The sequence below is a fragment of the Leptinotarsa decemlineata genome, unplaced genomic scaffold (genome assembly GCF_025532065.1).
Source record: "Leptinotarsa decemlineata unplaced genomic scaffold, Ldec_3_MD MMD2_tig00000008_RagTag_RagTag, whole genome shotgun sequence".
In the NCBI taxonomy this organism is placed as follows: Eukaryota; Metazoa; Arthropoda; class Insecta; order Coleoptera; family Chrysomelidae; genus Leptinotarsa; species Leptinotarsa decemlineata.
Genome location: NW_027412537.1, coordinates 5276563 through 5293599, shown reverse-complemented (window position 1 = coordinate 5293599; position 17037 = coordinate 5276563). Strand labels below are relative to the sequence as shown.

Below are 17037 nucleotides of genomic sequence, written 5' to 3'. Positions count from 1 at the left end.
TCTCTCATCTAGAAAGCAGGTAGTATACGTAAATGGTATATTATCAGATAAAAGGTCTATGAATCGTGGAATACTTCAGGGATCCATCTTGGGTCCATCCCTTTTTGTAATCTATATAAATGATATATTCTATTACCTTTTACCCAGTATAGTAATCTGCTTTGCCGACGACATCACAATGTTACAATCAAATTCAGATATCTCAAATTTACTGTAAACGCCAATGAAACCGAAGACGAAGCAAAATACTGGTTTACATTCAACAAATGCACACAGTCAACCACTTTTCAGAAAATTGGAAATTTAACAAACTTCCATATAATGTGACTGAATTGAATTTTAATTTGTTCAAATGGAAAATCAAATAGTACCTTATACGAAATTGTTTTTATTCTGTACTTGATTTCATGCAAAGTAAATATTCAGACTAATAGCCTTAATTTTTTACATTACTATTTCTATATTTAAGAATTTTTTTATAATTCGATTCTTTATTTGTTATCTATTTTGAAAATCATTTTTAAATTTAAATTTAATGCTGCATTTATATTGTTCACTCTATTTGCACACTAATTTGTACCAACTGTCTATGATTTGTAAAATCTATCTGTATATTCTTGATTTTTCATTTAATTCGCGGATGAGGTATCTGGAAATTCTAATAATGATAATAATAATTGTAATTTATTGAACAAAATTACATTTTGAAAAACATTTTAAAAAATTTGGAATAAATGTATTGAAAGTATCCAGTACCCATAAATTTCTCAACTAAACATTCATTTGAATCTTATGTTTGTATTGATAAAAATTATAGCAATTTGAGATTTAAAAAATTCAGTTCATTTGCAATTGTCAAATAACTTATTAGAGCAGAATCCGAATCGTTCAAAATGTTGCAACCTGATATAAGATAATAATTGAAAACAGTTACCAGCATATTTTAAAAAGAATATAAAATATGTGCAAAAATTTGAAGTTCTCAGTAAAAAATTGTAATATATTTATAAAATTTTGGTTATATATAAAGAGTTTGAATTTCCCTATTACAATATTTATTCATTTATTCAGTATAAACGGGAAACTCCTGTTTTACAATGATTGAATACGAAATTATATAATAGTACCCTACACAGTAAAAACCAACTACAACTGATATATAATCGCATTAACAACCAACATAGTAAAAGCATTATTAAATAGAAAATACATAATCCTTGGCCTTCTGTTTAAATACTTCCAAAGAGTTATGGAACAAATTGAGACCTGACTCGTTAGCCTCTCTCAGAATTCTTGATAGAGGACTATAGTGTCCATAGTTTGTCACGTGCCTGTTCACCATGAAGACAGATGTATCATCCCTTGTTTCATGTTGCTTCACCTCAAAATTAATCAAACTGAGTAGTTCAGGACAATAAAAGTTGACAATATTTTATATAAAAAAAGTAAATCTATTTTGAATATGCCTATTTTCCAAAGAAGTTAAACGAAGAATAGATCGAACGTCACTGTTATGGTAAAGACCTGCTTGCATTCCTAATTTAAAAGCGGCAGCTTTTAAAAATTTATTCTGAATTCTTTCTAGTGACAGTTTGTGAATAGAATAAGAAGGACTCCATACAATAGAGGCGTATTCCAAATTTGATCTCACTAAGGAACAGAATAGAATTTTCAAAGTATTAGCCAAAAAATCCTTGCTTGACCTGGATACATAACCTAGAAGTTTGTAAGATTTCAGTGTGATTTTAGTAATATGCGAAGAAAATGATAGTTTAGTATCGAATGGAACACCAAGATCTTTGACTTCATTTACACTTTTGATTGGTAGGGAGTTTATGCAGTATTGATAGGTAACAGGTGACTGCGTGCGATTGAAACAAATGAATTGACATTTACTGAGATTGAGATCCAAACAACTATTCTTACACCATTCATACAAAATATTTAAATCATTTTGAGGTATTAGACAATCATCTACAGATTGGATTGAGCGATATAACTTGAAGTCATCAGCAAAGAGTAATCCTTTAGAATCGGTTATTTCGTCAATAAGATCATTGACAAAAATATTAAACAACAATGGTCCACAATGACTGCCTTTAGAAACCCAAGACGAAACATTAATTGTATGAGAAATATAATTGTTAATTTTTACCCACTGAATTCTCTCTTTCAAAAAGCTTTCAACCCACGATAGTATAGTACTGTTTAATCCAAAAGATTCAACTTTATTTAGCAATATACTGTGGCCTATCAAAGCCCTTTGAAAAATCTGTATTCATTGAATGGACCTGACCACGCTTCTCAGATGCATTCAATATATCCTTCTGATTTAATAATAAATTCGTCGCTGTGGACTTACCTTTTGAAAAGCCATGTTGTTGACTAGGTAGACTGTGGAGTCGGAAATGAATAGCCAGTATTTCTCAGGAAACAGTAGAAATTTGAAGAATTTTGTCAAAGGATTTGGTGGTACAACTGCCGGGCTGACTCATGACCAGTGAGAAGCCCCTCTCCCAAGATGTACAGTACTTATACTGCTTTTTATATATCTACAAGAACCCAAATGACATTTTAATATCAATTTATTGTTTACCCCTCAATCCATACTACGTAAAATTGCTAACAAAAGTTTCTATTCCTTTTTTGCTAATACTTTCTTTGCCATACACCAACCCAAACTTTACACAGATACGATTTTCCCACCGGCCATGACTCAGTCTGGTAGCTGTAACTGTGACTGTTTCCTAGAATTTTCTAAATATTTTGTTGTCTTCTAGTAGCAAATTATTGATAATGTTTTTGAGTTTATGTACTATTTAAAGGATCAACGACTGGGCGACATCTAAGTTTTATAATTTGAACACTGAAGTCAAAAAAGAATTTGGTTAGTTATTCAAGAAATCGTTTCTCTGAAATTTTCATATCCCTTCAAGACGAAGGTCCCCTCACACACACACACGCGCGCGCGCCCATGTTCACACACAAGCGCACGCACATGCACATACACACACACACACTACACCTGTTAGATATAAATAGGCGTTCTTCGAGTTGAGAAATATTATTTATTGAATCAAATATTGAAGAAACAAATCAAAGTTCAAAGTCGTGTCTGGAAGATAGGAAGGACACACCAATACAATTTTCACAATTACATTTTTTAAAGTTGTATCAGGACTATAATACAATCACAAATACTGCATGTTATATCAGGAAAGGTTGCTGGGGATTGGTGTTGAAATAATAAACTCCCCTAGCATTCCAATCCACGTGTTGCCCAAATATAATTACTTTTCCATTTTCTTTTTTTGATATTGTAATTTTGGACCCTTCTTTGGTGAAATTGGCCTCTACTGCTTCGGTTTTTTTCCATAACGATTCAATGAAAAACAACGTGGATCTTGCGTGGCTGCAGTTGTCTGAAAATACACATATCTGTGTGACTATCTGATAAAATTTGTTATACATAATTTTCACATATGTAAATTATTCTGATTTGGTAAATATTTACTATTTTCATGAGGTCTGGAGTTGATGAGGAATTTTTAGGTCAAATGAGAATAAGATTATTTTAATTCAAGTTATCATGTTACGAAGAAGTCTTAAGAAACAGCATTCCCGAATTTCTTCATCAGTGTTACTTGCAGGGAAGATGCTAAATGAAAAATAAATAGTTGAAGAATGAATATAGTTGAAGATTATTATTAGCTATCGAAACATCTTGAACAAATTTGTTAGATTCAGAAAAAACCAGTGAAACATGTCTTTTGTCTTATTGAAAACTTCTGACTTAGGGAAGGGAAAGGTAAAGTAGTGGCAAATTCATGTATTAAAAAAAAACAAAACGAAGTATTGTTAACAACTCATAATAATGAACTTCAGAATATACCCGCAGCTGCTCCTTGTTTTTCATGGGATTCAGTAACTGAATGAAGTATAAATATGGTATAAGGCTGACAATATTCTCTATAGTGAACACTTTACAATACACTCTATGGGATTTGGAAGCATTTTTCCATAAAATAATATCCTTGCTCAAATGAGAGTGGTAGGATGTCAGCAAAATACCAGGAAAACAAATTTCAAGAATCTTTTTCTAATAAAACTAGAGCTTTGAGGAGCAAGCTGAGAAAAAAAATCATTATATACAACAGTTATTTAGAAATGGCCGTCTAGTCTATGAGACGAACTCTGATTAGGTATTAGAATTTTTCATGGAAAGGATGAATCGGGTAACTCATCTAAGGCTTGAAGAAACTCATCTAAGGCTTGAAGATTTGTGTAGTGTTTTGTTTGTTTTTTCTGCACTGGTTGCATGTTTTCTATATTTCTCTCCCACATAAAACACTGATTGGCAAACATTCAATAAAGTCGGCAATTATTTGTTTTGGGAGTTTTTTTAAATCATTCGAGAATCATTTTTGCTGATCAATACGTGATTCTTTTTTTTTACGTAGAATTATCGTTCTTCAGGTCGAGGAGCCCTGAAGAAGAGAACTAGAAATTTTATTCTTCGGTTTGAAGAGAACTAAGGTATTGATACGAAGAACAGGTGAATTAATTGTGAACATTTTGGAAAACTGTAGGTACTCTTCGACCTTGAAACAACATATTTCAAAACAAATAGTTTCTAAAACACTACCATCTTCTTTTAGAGGTGGACAGCCTGGTTGATGCTGACCTCCATTTGGATAGAAATCTACGTGTCCAATAGGTTCCGTGTATCCATAATGCTGGATATCTGTATGTACAACGTCAACAAATTCAGCATCTTTCTCACACATTTTTTCATCGTCTGTCATTTCAGGGCGTTCGAATTTAGGACCAGCTGGATCCAGTGCTGTAATCCGCCCAATCTTTTTGCCAGTTAACTGGAACATAGATTTTCCTATGAAACCTGCTAGTTGCGAACCAAGGGAATGACCTAAAAGAAATCATATGATATCTAGTGAAAAATAAAGGCGTGTTTTTTAGTCTTTTTAAACGATATTTATTCTATCTAAACTTTGGGATCAATCAGCCTTATATTATTTAGAAAAATGGTCATTGATATTTTCCGATTCCGGAGAGGGAGCCTGAAAATCTGCTACCAAGCCCAAGGCAGCAGGTGCGCAAAGGAGGGTTACAAATAAGGCAGCAGGCGCATGTGTTAATAAAAGAAATACTTTTTTCAAATGAAGAAATACATGTAAAGTGAGTTCGAATTATCAGCCCGCGAATAGATCAAGCAATACTGTCGATAATTCTGTCAAATACAGATCCCGAGCTTGATACTTACAAACATAACATACATACAGGTGCAGCTAATAAAAGCTTGTTGCAGTTTAGTGTGTTCGGTTGGAAATTCAAAATTAGATATATCCAAATGTAATACAGTCAGACATATAATGTTTTTCATCACTGACTTGTAGGTGGTGTAAAAATCTTGGACGGATTTTTAAAAATTAGAAGTAGGTAACGGGCGATGTTTTTCCATGAACTGTTGATATTTTCAAGAAAATGTTGAAATCTACCGTGAAATTTAACAATTCATCAGCTTCATTAATGCAGATACACCTACGGGTTCGACATCGGATTCATTTCGTGAATGTCGAATCATCTCTGAAGGAAAAATTCGTTCAGGCAAGTCTTCACTTACCTACACCTAACAGAAAACAACTACTCCCCTGCCTAATACCACGAAGGGCGTTGGAATATATCCGACAGGCGTCAGTGCAGGAATCTTCACAGAAAATTTCCTGCATATGCAATTGGCAATAAAACTGAAAAAGTCGACCTTCAATTTTGGAACGGGCACACTTGTAGACCGGTTTCGCGCTATTTAGCCTCGTCAATGCAAGGTAGTGTCCATCATCAACACCAAGGTTAAGGAAAGAAAACTTTTCACATATAGTCAGTGGGCATATTTGAAGACTGGCTATAAATCAAACCATCTGAAGGAGCAATTCGTTCGGTTCAGGCCAGTCTTCACACTAGGTAAGTGAAGACTGGCCTGAACGAATGGTTCCTTTAATTTTAAGATGTTTTGGTTAAAAGCTAGTCTTCAAGTATGCCCACTTGCATACTATCATCTGTTGCAAAGCCAAGCTAAGCTAAAAAACTTCATTAATTTATGGAGCTGCTTTTCAGCAACCAACCGCTTTTGTCCAAAATGTACCTGAAGTATATATAACCTTAAAATGAAGGGGCGTTACCAGACAACGAATCCATGGTTGAATCAAGTTTTTTCTATAGGACAAATGTTGATTATTACGCTGTCAAAGATGGTGAAATACTATCTGAAGGTGATGTGGTGAATCAGGAATAGCAGACCATGTTTGGACCCATCAACACAACATCGAGTGGTCCCAAGCTGAGATCTTACACAGAGAGGAATATTGGTTTAGGAAAAAATTCAAGGAAGCCGCGTACATGTTGTCCAACAACGTATTCAGCCAAGCCAGCGTAGAAATATGCAACATATAGAAAATCATCTTCAAGCGAAAAATGGCCAACTCCCGCCAAACGGTCATCTCCCACTGAACCGGTGAAGCGGAAAAAATGGAAAGCGGGGATAAGTGAAAGTACTTGAACGACCCATAAATAGTCATCTCTCGGAGGAATCAGTCCAGTCATCACCCAAAGATGATTGTGGATACTAACAATCGAAACGTCGTGAACTGAATTGGCTTGAAATCTCTCAACTTTTTCATTTTTATTTTTTATCTTTATAGTCTAATCAACAAGTTCAAAAACATGAATAATAGAGATAAAGGTCCTAAAAATATGAGCGACAGCTAATTCGATTCGGAATCACCTCTAGAAAAATGTTTTTGCTGCAGGTAAAAAATTGCAATTGTTATTAACAAAATAAGATTTAAAAAATGTTATTTAGTTTTTCGTTAATAACTCAAAAAATATTAATATTTAAACAATTTTTAAAGAAGCTCGTTGAAGAGGAGGAAATACCCGATTAAAAAATCCCGACTCCCGAAACTCTATCTCCATTATTTATAATTTTGATTTGACGTTGAAAATAGGGTTCTGCGCGGCTGTTACGGCATGCTGCTAAAGAGAGTTTATCAAAAGAAATAATTTTTTTATAACATAAAATGTCATTTTAAAAATTTGAAAAAAATCTAGTGCATCTCAACACTTGAATGAATCGAGTCCCGTAGAAAAAAAAAGTTTATCACCATTTTTCAAAAAGTTATTCAATTGTTAACTAACAAATTTTTTCCCAATCCCTGTTGGCATAAATAATGGGATAAAAGGTATAAATAATTGGCTTATGAATTTTAAACTTCGTGGAGCCCTTTTGATATATATACTTCATACGATCCTGCGATGAAAGTTCATAAAAATTTATTAATATATCAATTATGATTTTTCATAACTATTGCAAAATTAAATATCTAAAAATTGTTGATACATTTTTTTTTCAATTGATATTTAGCTATGTCTGTTTTTACATTAAACAATGGCAGTTATTAACATAGGATATGAATTTTTTACGTAATTTGTTTATTAAATTGTTTTAAACAAATAGAGAAATTCAATTTTTTTTTGCTATTTTTTCTAGAGATAATTATGATTTAAAAAAAATGTTTTTCTCAATTTTAATTTTTAATTGTTTAAAATCATTTTTTTTATATTTCGATTGTTTAAATAATTAGTTAAGAAATAATGTTGTTTTTAAAAATCATAATTTACACTTTTAGATAGATTGGTAAAAAAAATTATTTATTATTTAATTGTTTATTAGTTTAACAATTTGTTATAAACAAATATTGACCAACGTTATATTTTTTTCTGAAGCGACCTTTTTCTGTAGTTTGCATAGTGCAAAATAAAGGCTGAAAAGTTGCTACTATCGTATCTTTGAAGGGCCGTAACTTTGGAAATAAGAGCACCGATTTTTTCTTTCGGAAAGTGCAGCCTTTCAAAAATTTTGCCATTTTTCCTTTACGCGCCATCGTCCAGCTAAGCACTAAAGCTGCTTCGAAGCATAGTATAAAGATAATAAGATCAAATAGCTCCTGCCGAAATGTAGCAATGCAGAAGCGACACATATTTTTATTATTCGTTTCTCGAAAATTACGACTTTGAAACTTGACGTTGACCTTCTAATTTCGGAATTACAACTTGAAACTCGAAATTTTGAGTTAAAAGTCGTTATTTCGAGTTTCAAAGTCGCATTTTAAAGAAACTTATGATGAAAATGTGTAGCCCATATGCACTTCCGTACAAACTGAGAGTAATTTTCATTTTTCATAGATCTATATAGAGTTGTAATAGAACCAAATAATTCATAAAATATCAGATATAAGATTATGAGTTTTGTGCATGAAACATGTAAACTGTCACTAGTTTTACCAATGGAAAAAGTTATTAGCGAAGAGAGCCGACCGTGCCATACGATTCCGCGCATTATTGGAGATATGAAATCGTTACCAATTGGCAATTTTCATTGCCATAAAGAGGTGAAAAAATTGAGTTTTGACATTTTGTGTGGAATGCTTCTTTCTTAATGGAAAGCTCTGTATGTAATATGTTTTATGGTATTAGCGGCAGTTACGCCCCGGCAGACTTTTTCATTGCCTGAAAATTTGAAATTCAGCTTCTGCGAGTTTCTGATACTATCGAAATTGACCTAAGTATTATCATTGTATTTACAGAAAAGCTTGAAAACAAGTTGATGCTAAAATATTCGTTAGAATGGAATAAACAACTATTCGACCTGACTTGTAAACAGGACAGTGCCAAATTGGCCAAACTGGCGTTACACTTACATGATACGACCTATTTTGAAGAAGCACTTTCAAGCAACTTCCATTTGTTTTGCTTTGAAGTACCTAACCCAGATGCGTGAAATGCGTATCTGTTCTTTATGATAAATAATTGAATTATTTGTTGAGTCGAAATTTTTTTCGGATATTTAGTACCTAATATGTTTCCGAGTATAACATGGTCAGAATCGGACTAAAATGCTTGTTAGATTTACCTATAATATGAATCCGTTGCTGTGGAACTTCAGATGCTATTAGGAACTCAGCAATGAATTTTCCCACTAGCTTTACATTCGCACTTGAAACCTCGTACGACTTGTTTCCTGCCACGGACCAGTTTATGTAAAAAACATTATGAGGACCTAGTTTGAAGTATTCTTCTCTGATCGGTGCGAACCATGGTGATGTGTCGTCCGTTGTCCATCCGTGTATCAACAAAACCGTGGGTATGGTTTTATCCAGACTTTCATTTGCCACGCTCCTTTCTGTTAGGATTTTATAATCGGCAGTCGAATCTCGGAATAATTTGTAGATTACATCGTTTTTATCTGCTTCTGCCAAGTCGAAATCAACTGGTGGATATTGTGAGTAATCTTCCATGCCTAAAAGATTTGTAAGACGTGATTTTATTGCTCATTCAAAGTCGACATAAAAACAGTTACCTCTTCAAACAAGAAGTATCATAAACGATTATCTGAAACTATTTAGAATGAAGATCTAATCGAAATATCAAGCATATGTTTTAATTTGTCTAATTTAAAATAGAATTGTATCGTGGTAGAATGGAACGTCATAATCAATACTTATTAAAACAGGACCGGCTTGAGGGAGTCGCAATGGGAAAACTGGTTGCATCGGTTGTAACCTGACTTGTTGCAAGAAAATTATTGACTAAAAATGTTCCATGAGAATAAACATTTCAAATGAAAATTGGAAATACTCCGCTCTCCCAGCGATCTTACGCAGTAGGATCTGAAAAATACCTACCGAGAAAAAACCATTTCCCTAGCTAATCACGACGAATGACGATAAATCGGTTTCAGAGCCCCAAGCAAGGAATAAACCAAAACATCATCATCAGAACAGAAACGAATTAGCAGTGTCTGATGGCTGCGTTGAGAAGAAATTCATACGCCAAATTCTTTCACAAATTTCCTAGGAGTAGGTCTTTGCAATTTCCAGCCGAAAAACGAATACTTTCCTGTCTAATATCTCGAGGTACATTGTGTTATATCCGATAGCTTATTTGTAAATTTTCTCACAAAGAAAATTCTTACTGATGTTTCTCGTTTGTCCAGGCATTTGTCATATACTTGTGTTCCATGAAATTAAACTTATTCAGAACAGAATAGTATCGGTTTTTCTTACCGGCCATTTTCGTGCTTATTGAAAAGTAAGGTATTTCAAAAATATTTTCTGAATGCATTCGACATTGTCAATTTGCACATGAAAATACCAAATGAGTATTCTACGCTCAAGCTCAAATTGAAAACAACGTTATGAAAGTCTACTAGTCTAGCTCGTAAGTTCAAATTCGTGTGAAATAAAAATGTTACTTTGTTTCAAAAGTTTTTCCAGTTTTAATGCCATGTGTTTTTGTAGCTCCATATCTCAATGAGTATTTATTCTAGTATGTCGTGGTTATTCTAAATTTTAGTTTGTTAACTGTTTTAAGACAAAACAAAAGCACTACCGGAAAATCCTCAAGGCACTGTAAGAGCGGTGCCTGTGCGAAAGTAACGGATTCACATTCGATTTGAATCGCTGGAGATTAAATCAATTTGGAAAAACGTTCTCAGGAATTTTATTCCACATAAGCGCGGTTCTCCAAATGAAAGAATTCTTGAACAGTGAAGTTCGAGGTGTACCCACCATACTCGCCAGACCTCTCGCCAACCGACTACCACCTTTTCAAGCACTTCGATAACTTTCTCACCAGTATAACCTTAGCCAATCACGACCAGGCAAAAACGGCCCTCGTCAATTTTATCTAATTCTGAGCACCCGATGTCTATGCTGACGAAAATAATCGACTTATGTTACGTTGGCAAAAGTGCAGTGATTCAAATAACGCTTATTTCGATTAAATTGAATAAGTATTCACTGAGATATTACAGTTGAAGTCGATTCATAAAAACAGCAAAAATTTTGAAACAGTCTAATAAATCTACTAAAAATTTGAACGATAGCTCATTGGATTCATAAAAAAGTGTAGAAAAATCTATTAAAATGATTTTAGAGCACCTACAAAATTGCAATTGTTAATAACAAAAGTTTTCAGATAATGTCATAATTTATGTAAATGTTAAAATTGATATTTAATACTATAAAAAATTTATTATTTGGTATCAAATATTGGTTTTACTTTAATGATTTTTCAGACTTTGATGAAATATTGACTCAGCTTTGATGATTTTTTAGACTGTGGGAGTTAAATACCTTGAAAACAGAAAAAGATACATATAATGGAAAAATGTTTTTAATGCTGTTTTGGCACCTTCCTAGATAACGTCAAACTTTGAACTTTTGATTTGTAATACATTCTTATTAATGGGGCGTATTTAGGAACTGATACACTTGATTGGGAATCTCACATAAGTGAAACAATAAAAAAATTGAATAGTAAGTAAGTTGTACAGATGTCTTCAGAGAGTAATTAATATAAATGTTCTGAGAAATTATTATTTTGCGGAAATACAATCCCGACTATCATATGGAATTTTCAATAAATTGATGGATGTAGCCGTTACTACGTGGTAGGAGATCATAATGAAAATAGAAATGAAAATTTCTATGTTTTTAACCACTTTTATTTGTAACTAACGTTAGTTATGAATGGAATGAAAAGAGAAATGAAGATTTCTATGTTTTTTACCACTTTTATTTGTAACTAACGTTATTTATTTGTAACTAACGTTAGTTAACTTACGTTAGTTACACACCCCAAAATCAGTTAAATATATGCCTGTATGGCCCTATTTCCAATGGAATTAGGGTTTACAATCACCTATTGACAAAAATCGATCAGGAGGTATCTCACTTCAGATTCAGAAAAACGCTGAAAACCTACTTACTGGATAATTCGTATTATACAGTAGATGAGTTCTTATTTTCTTAGTGAACTCTCTTTGCTCCTTATAGCATTTTAAAGTACATGTATTCTTTGCTTAATTTATGTTTTGACTTGTTTTATGCCTTTTAGGTCTTTAAAACCAATAAAGATTATTATTATTATTATATAAATTTTTATTACTCCATTACTCTGATGTAAACTTCGTCACATCGCTACTGTAATACAATTACAATACAAAACGGCACTTGGAAAAATATATGTCTGTCTGAACAAAAAATTTTACATAATCTAAAAACTGTTTAACTATGCTCTTGCATTTTCTGGAAATATCTTGAAATGTATGTGACTACCATGGTTGTACCATCAGCATACAGGAATAATATTTCTCTGTGATGAATGATGAATAGTGACTAGCTATTCATATATAATAGAAACGTCAGTGAATGTTATCAACCAATAATTCATCAAACCTCTTATGTCCATGGCGTCCAATTTTGATTTCAATATTTCAAGATTGAAGGTCATACAAATTATTACAACAAACTGTTTTGATCTACTTCCAGAAATATTAATATATCTTAACTGCTTTACAGAAAAGAATATACAATTTGCATAAATTTTTTGAGTCATTATCTACAAAATCAATTATGCAGCAGAATATATAAAAATATATCACAATTCACAGTATTGCAAAATGCTTCTCTTTCCTCCTCCGAAATAAGATGGACCCTCCCGAAACAAAATTCTGTATACGCTACTGGTCCTCAGTGTTTCAAGTTAAGAAGCGAGCAATTAGTTACAAAATAACGAGTGGTTTGAATTTTCTTACTGTTTATATTGGTTCAACTGTCAGGGAAAAATTTTGCTCAATCTTTGTTGAAACAAACTACATGTACTTAGGTACCTACTGCCAGAACACTTAAAAACATGACACATTTTGGGTTTTCAGTTCATTAATTTGTACACCAACTGAGAACAAGTTAATGATCAGCCTTGAAATAAATGGTTTGGCGATCGATAAGTATCGATACAATCAAAACTGTGCAAGTACTCACTTATTTCATTTCCTACCAATGGCGTGTTACTAAGATTCCGCCCAGAAATTGTGTGAGTGATATTGTTATTTTGGGTTTTCAAATGAGTGGCATGGTTTGCTAATGACACCGTTATTGCAAACAAATCTCCAAAATAGAAAACACTGCTAAGTAAAAGAACTGGTAACGAAAAAAACTGACGTTTATAATTCATGGCTGAACTTTGACTGATCAAATAATCTCCGAAGACACTTACTTAATCAGTTGAAGAAGTTCAAGAAATTACGAAATGTGTTTATACAAAGATATGTAATAATTATAATCAGTCAGTTTCCTGAACTTGAAGTAAGTCTTCTTTACGCGCGCTTGACTTGGCGAGTAGGTACATAAACTCGTGAATGCGTGACGAGAGCGTTACGAAAAAAGTGATTGGGCGAGGCGAACGGAAATTGAGAGGGAGGTATAAGTTAGTGAGGATAGAAAGAGAGAGTGTTACGTTTCGTATACTAATGTAAGGGCAAGAGTGAGAGGTGCGAGTACACATTTACGGTCGAGTAGGCTCTGAATAACGTTACCACTAACTTCAGCAGAAGATTTCAATGTTGATTTTGCGTCTGAAGATGGACAACTCTTGGTGAACTTTCTACAGGATAAATTGGAACTACAAATGGATAATAACCGAAATGAGCCTACAACAAGACATGGAACAACAATCGATGCAGTTTCCTCTAACTATCTTGCTAATTTTCCTTCAAAAACATATCTCACATATAGTCAGTGAGCATACTTGAAGACTGGCTATACATCTAAAGGAACAATTCGTTCAGGCCAGTCTCAACTCCCTACACTGTAGGTTAATGGACTGACACCTATCAGAAAACAAGTATTCCCCTGGCTAATACCACGGAGGGCGTTGGATTATATCCGACAGGTGTCAGTGCAGGATTCTTCACTGAAGTTATTCCTGCATATGCTGTTGGTGATACAACTGCCGCAACCAGGGCCGGCCTAAGGCGAAAGTTGCAAGTGTGCAAGACTCACATTTATGCCCCTACTGGGGCATTTAAGGTCACAGTTTTTGTGCACTTTTACGCCTTTTAGAACATTAAATTTGTCTCTCAATTTGATTTATTATTGATTGACTTGATAGGTTCAATACTCTTTCTAGTACCTTAAACCAACTAATAAATAAACTAGTTAAATAAACTAATGAAAACTTCTGGGTCACGACGTTACAATGATGTTTACACTTATATTGCAAGTTCTCTCAGAATAAATAGCTAATGCGGGAATCACCGTCCGCCGGACCTAAGGTAAATTTTCATATCTCATGGATAAAAAAAATAAAGCAACAGAATGTAGTGAACCAATAATTACAGTATTACAGAGTTTAATAATGGCGCATACAAAACAAAAGTTTATTAACTGTTAAGATAGGTACATAGTCTCTTTTATTATACATTTACACAAGGGCTTTTCTTGCTTTCATTTCGGAGAATGAGTTAACTATGTCCAAATAATCAACTGACTGAGACAGCTCGTTTTCAATTGACAAGATTGAAAGGCTGTTAAGTCTTTCTTGCGACAGTGTTGACCTGACGTAAGTTTTGATCAACTTCAGCTTTGAAAAGCTTCGTTCAGCGGAGGCGACCGACATGGGCATCGTGGATATGATCCGTAACGCTATCCACAGGTTGACATAGGCATCCGTGTTTTCGGTCAATGATAAAAAGTTTAGAACATCCATTGGAGACTTTTGACCTAAAAAGAATAAAGTTATGTCATGAAAATTGCGTAATAGCAATGAGTCGGGTGAGAACATTTTTCCACCTTTCCTTTTCTTGCGCAACAATCCTTTGATATGAATGGTCGATTGTCGTTCCTTTAGTCAGTCTTTTTTCTCCTTCAACCCATTTTTCGTAACACTTCATGTGATTTGGAGCCGTTTCATGTTTTGTCAATGTTTTGCCTATGTGCCTCCAATCACTCTTTCCGTTTTTTTCTAACAAAGTTCTTGTTCCTGATGTGTTAAAGATCCTGCAGCAAAAACAGAATACACTATTTTTCTTTTTAGAGTAAGTTAACCAACGTCTCCTAACCTTTTGACCATTTTTGGCTAACCTATAATAAAACAAATTAGAAAATGATCTTTTGTTTTCATCTCTTGGATAGCTCTCCAGCTCAGTTGAGATTGGTCCCTTGGTAATAATTAAATCACGTAAGCTAGCACTTATATGATCAGGCCAAGTACCCAAGTCCGTAAAATAACTATTCAACTCAGTAGCATCATAAATATCTGATTCTTCTTGGGACTTGTCGTTGTCGCTGTCGGAATCAGAAAGAGTCGGTTCTTTATGGTCCTTTGGGGTATCTACTTCTTCTTCTTTTTCTTCTTCAGAAGAAAAGGAATCGTTGGGTTCATGGCTTGTTTGTTTTTTTTGCAATTCAAAAGGACTGCTACTACCTTCATCGCCTAGTTCTACTTGGCATTCCTTTTCAGGTTGTTGCCTACTTTGTTCACCACCAAAATGTTCTATATTGTTAAAACTTGAGGTTGGTTTGTTTAGGAAACTGCATAAGAGTTTAGAACTTGCTTTGGTGTTTTTCTCTGCAATTGCCTTCCGTTTCCGGTTTTGACAACCCGACGGTTGTTTTGGTTTTGGCTTTGAAAACATTTCCAACTGAAAAAAATATCCTACAGAGCGCCTCACTCGAAAACGTGGAGTAAAGCTTATGTTTTAGATAAATTATATAGTTCAAAAATTTATAATACATACAGGTTTCACAAACAAAATTCAACTGTCCGCACGTACGCAAGCTTGATTGGTGAATATACCAAAAGCTAACAGCGTAAACTAAACACAACAAACGCAGAAAAGCAAAGAGATTGAAACCCGCGAAACGCCGAAACGTGAATAACGTGGTGGGTCACTCAACGCACTAGCCACTACTGCACCTGTCACACACAATCGCATATCGGTGGCTAGAAAAACAAAGCGGAGGAAGGGGGGCAGGAAGTTGAGTCACGTCACAACCCTTCCCACGTGCCCCCATAGGGGCAGACGACTGCTCCACTGACCTTGGTCAAGGACATCAGACTACTGTATTTCAGAACAGAACTCATTGGGATAGATCTTCAGTTTTACCTTGAAATTCAACTGTAATAGTTTTGAGACGAAGTTCCTTTTTGAATCAATTTCTAAAAATTTCCCAAATTTATTCTTTTTTTACAATATTATGCCCCTCCAAAAGACTCGAGTGTGCGGCTGCATACTTCGCACACCCCTCAGGCCGGCCCTGGCCGCAACAGATTTTCAATTTATTGAAACACACTTGCAGACCGGTTGCAGGCTACTTGGCCACTCATCAGTGCAAGGTGGTGTATATCATCAACATAAAGTCGATGATATCCGATAACTGAAAATTGAATTCCTTCAGAGTATCATTCCTTTATAGCCAGTTTTCAAGTATGCCCACTGACTATATGTGAGAAGTTTTCTTTTCTTATACGAGAATTGGGCAACTTTCGGATATGCAGTTGGTTACCTCGTTCACAGGCAGATGAGGCGATGAAAAACCTGTTGTTGTTGTATGCCACCTTGCACTGACGAGTGGCCAAACAGTCCGAAACAGCATATGCAGGAATAACTTCATTGAAGAATCCTGCACTGACACCTGTCGGATATAATCCAACGCCCTTCGCGGTATTAGCCAGGGAAGTAGTTGTTTTCTGATGTGTGTCAGTCCATTAACATACAGTGTAGGGAGTTGAGACTGGCCTGAATGAATTGTTCTTTCAGATGATTCAAAAACATATATGTATCTTATATCATATATATCATATAAGCCTGTTGTCTCGGTCTTACAAGCAACTACAGTAATCACTGATGTATCCGATAATGAAACTAATAAAAATAATAAATAAAAATAAAAAATCTATTCAACAATCGTTGACATTGTAAATATAAATAACTTCGTAGATATGTTTTTGATAAATGCAGTTGATCATTACCATAGGAGCGAAATAACGACTGACAACTATTTGACCCGAAATTATATGACATTTTGACATATGACATTTTTGAAAGTTTTTGTTCGCATTATTGCAATAAAATATGGAAAGCAGCAGCGACAGTGAGTTTGAAAATTTGCCTTAAGA

General features: G+C 34.2%; 1 protein-coding gene across 1 annotated transcript in view; it reads right to left on the bottom strand.

Annotated features, from left to right (window-relative positions):
* Window positions 1-3045: 3045 nt before the first annotated feature.
* The window catches only part of LOC111512784 (uncharacterized), a 43106-nt gene continuing 29114 nt past the window's right edge, over window positions 3046-17037 (bottom strand). The window contains exons 7-11 of the mRNA XM_074171169.1: window positions 14978-15559; window positions 12900-13134; window positions 8987-9373; window positions 4646-4927; window positions 3046-3422 (exon numbers count right to left, since the gene is read on the bottom strand). Of these exons, the coding sequence (XP_074027270.1) occupies window positions 3208-3422; window positions 4646-4927; window positions 8987-9373; window positions 12900-13134; window positions 14978-15559 (1701 nt within the window). The 3' untranslated portion in view covers window positions 3046-3207. The remainder of the gene's footprint in view (window positions 3423-4645; window positions 4928-8986; window positions 9374-12899; window positions 13135-14977; window positions 15560-17037) is intronic.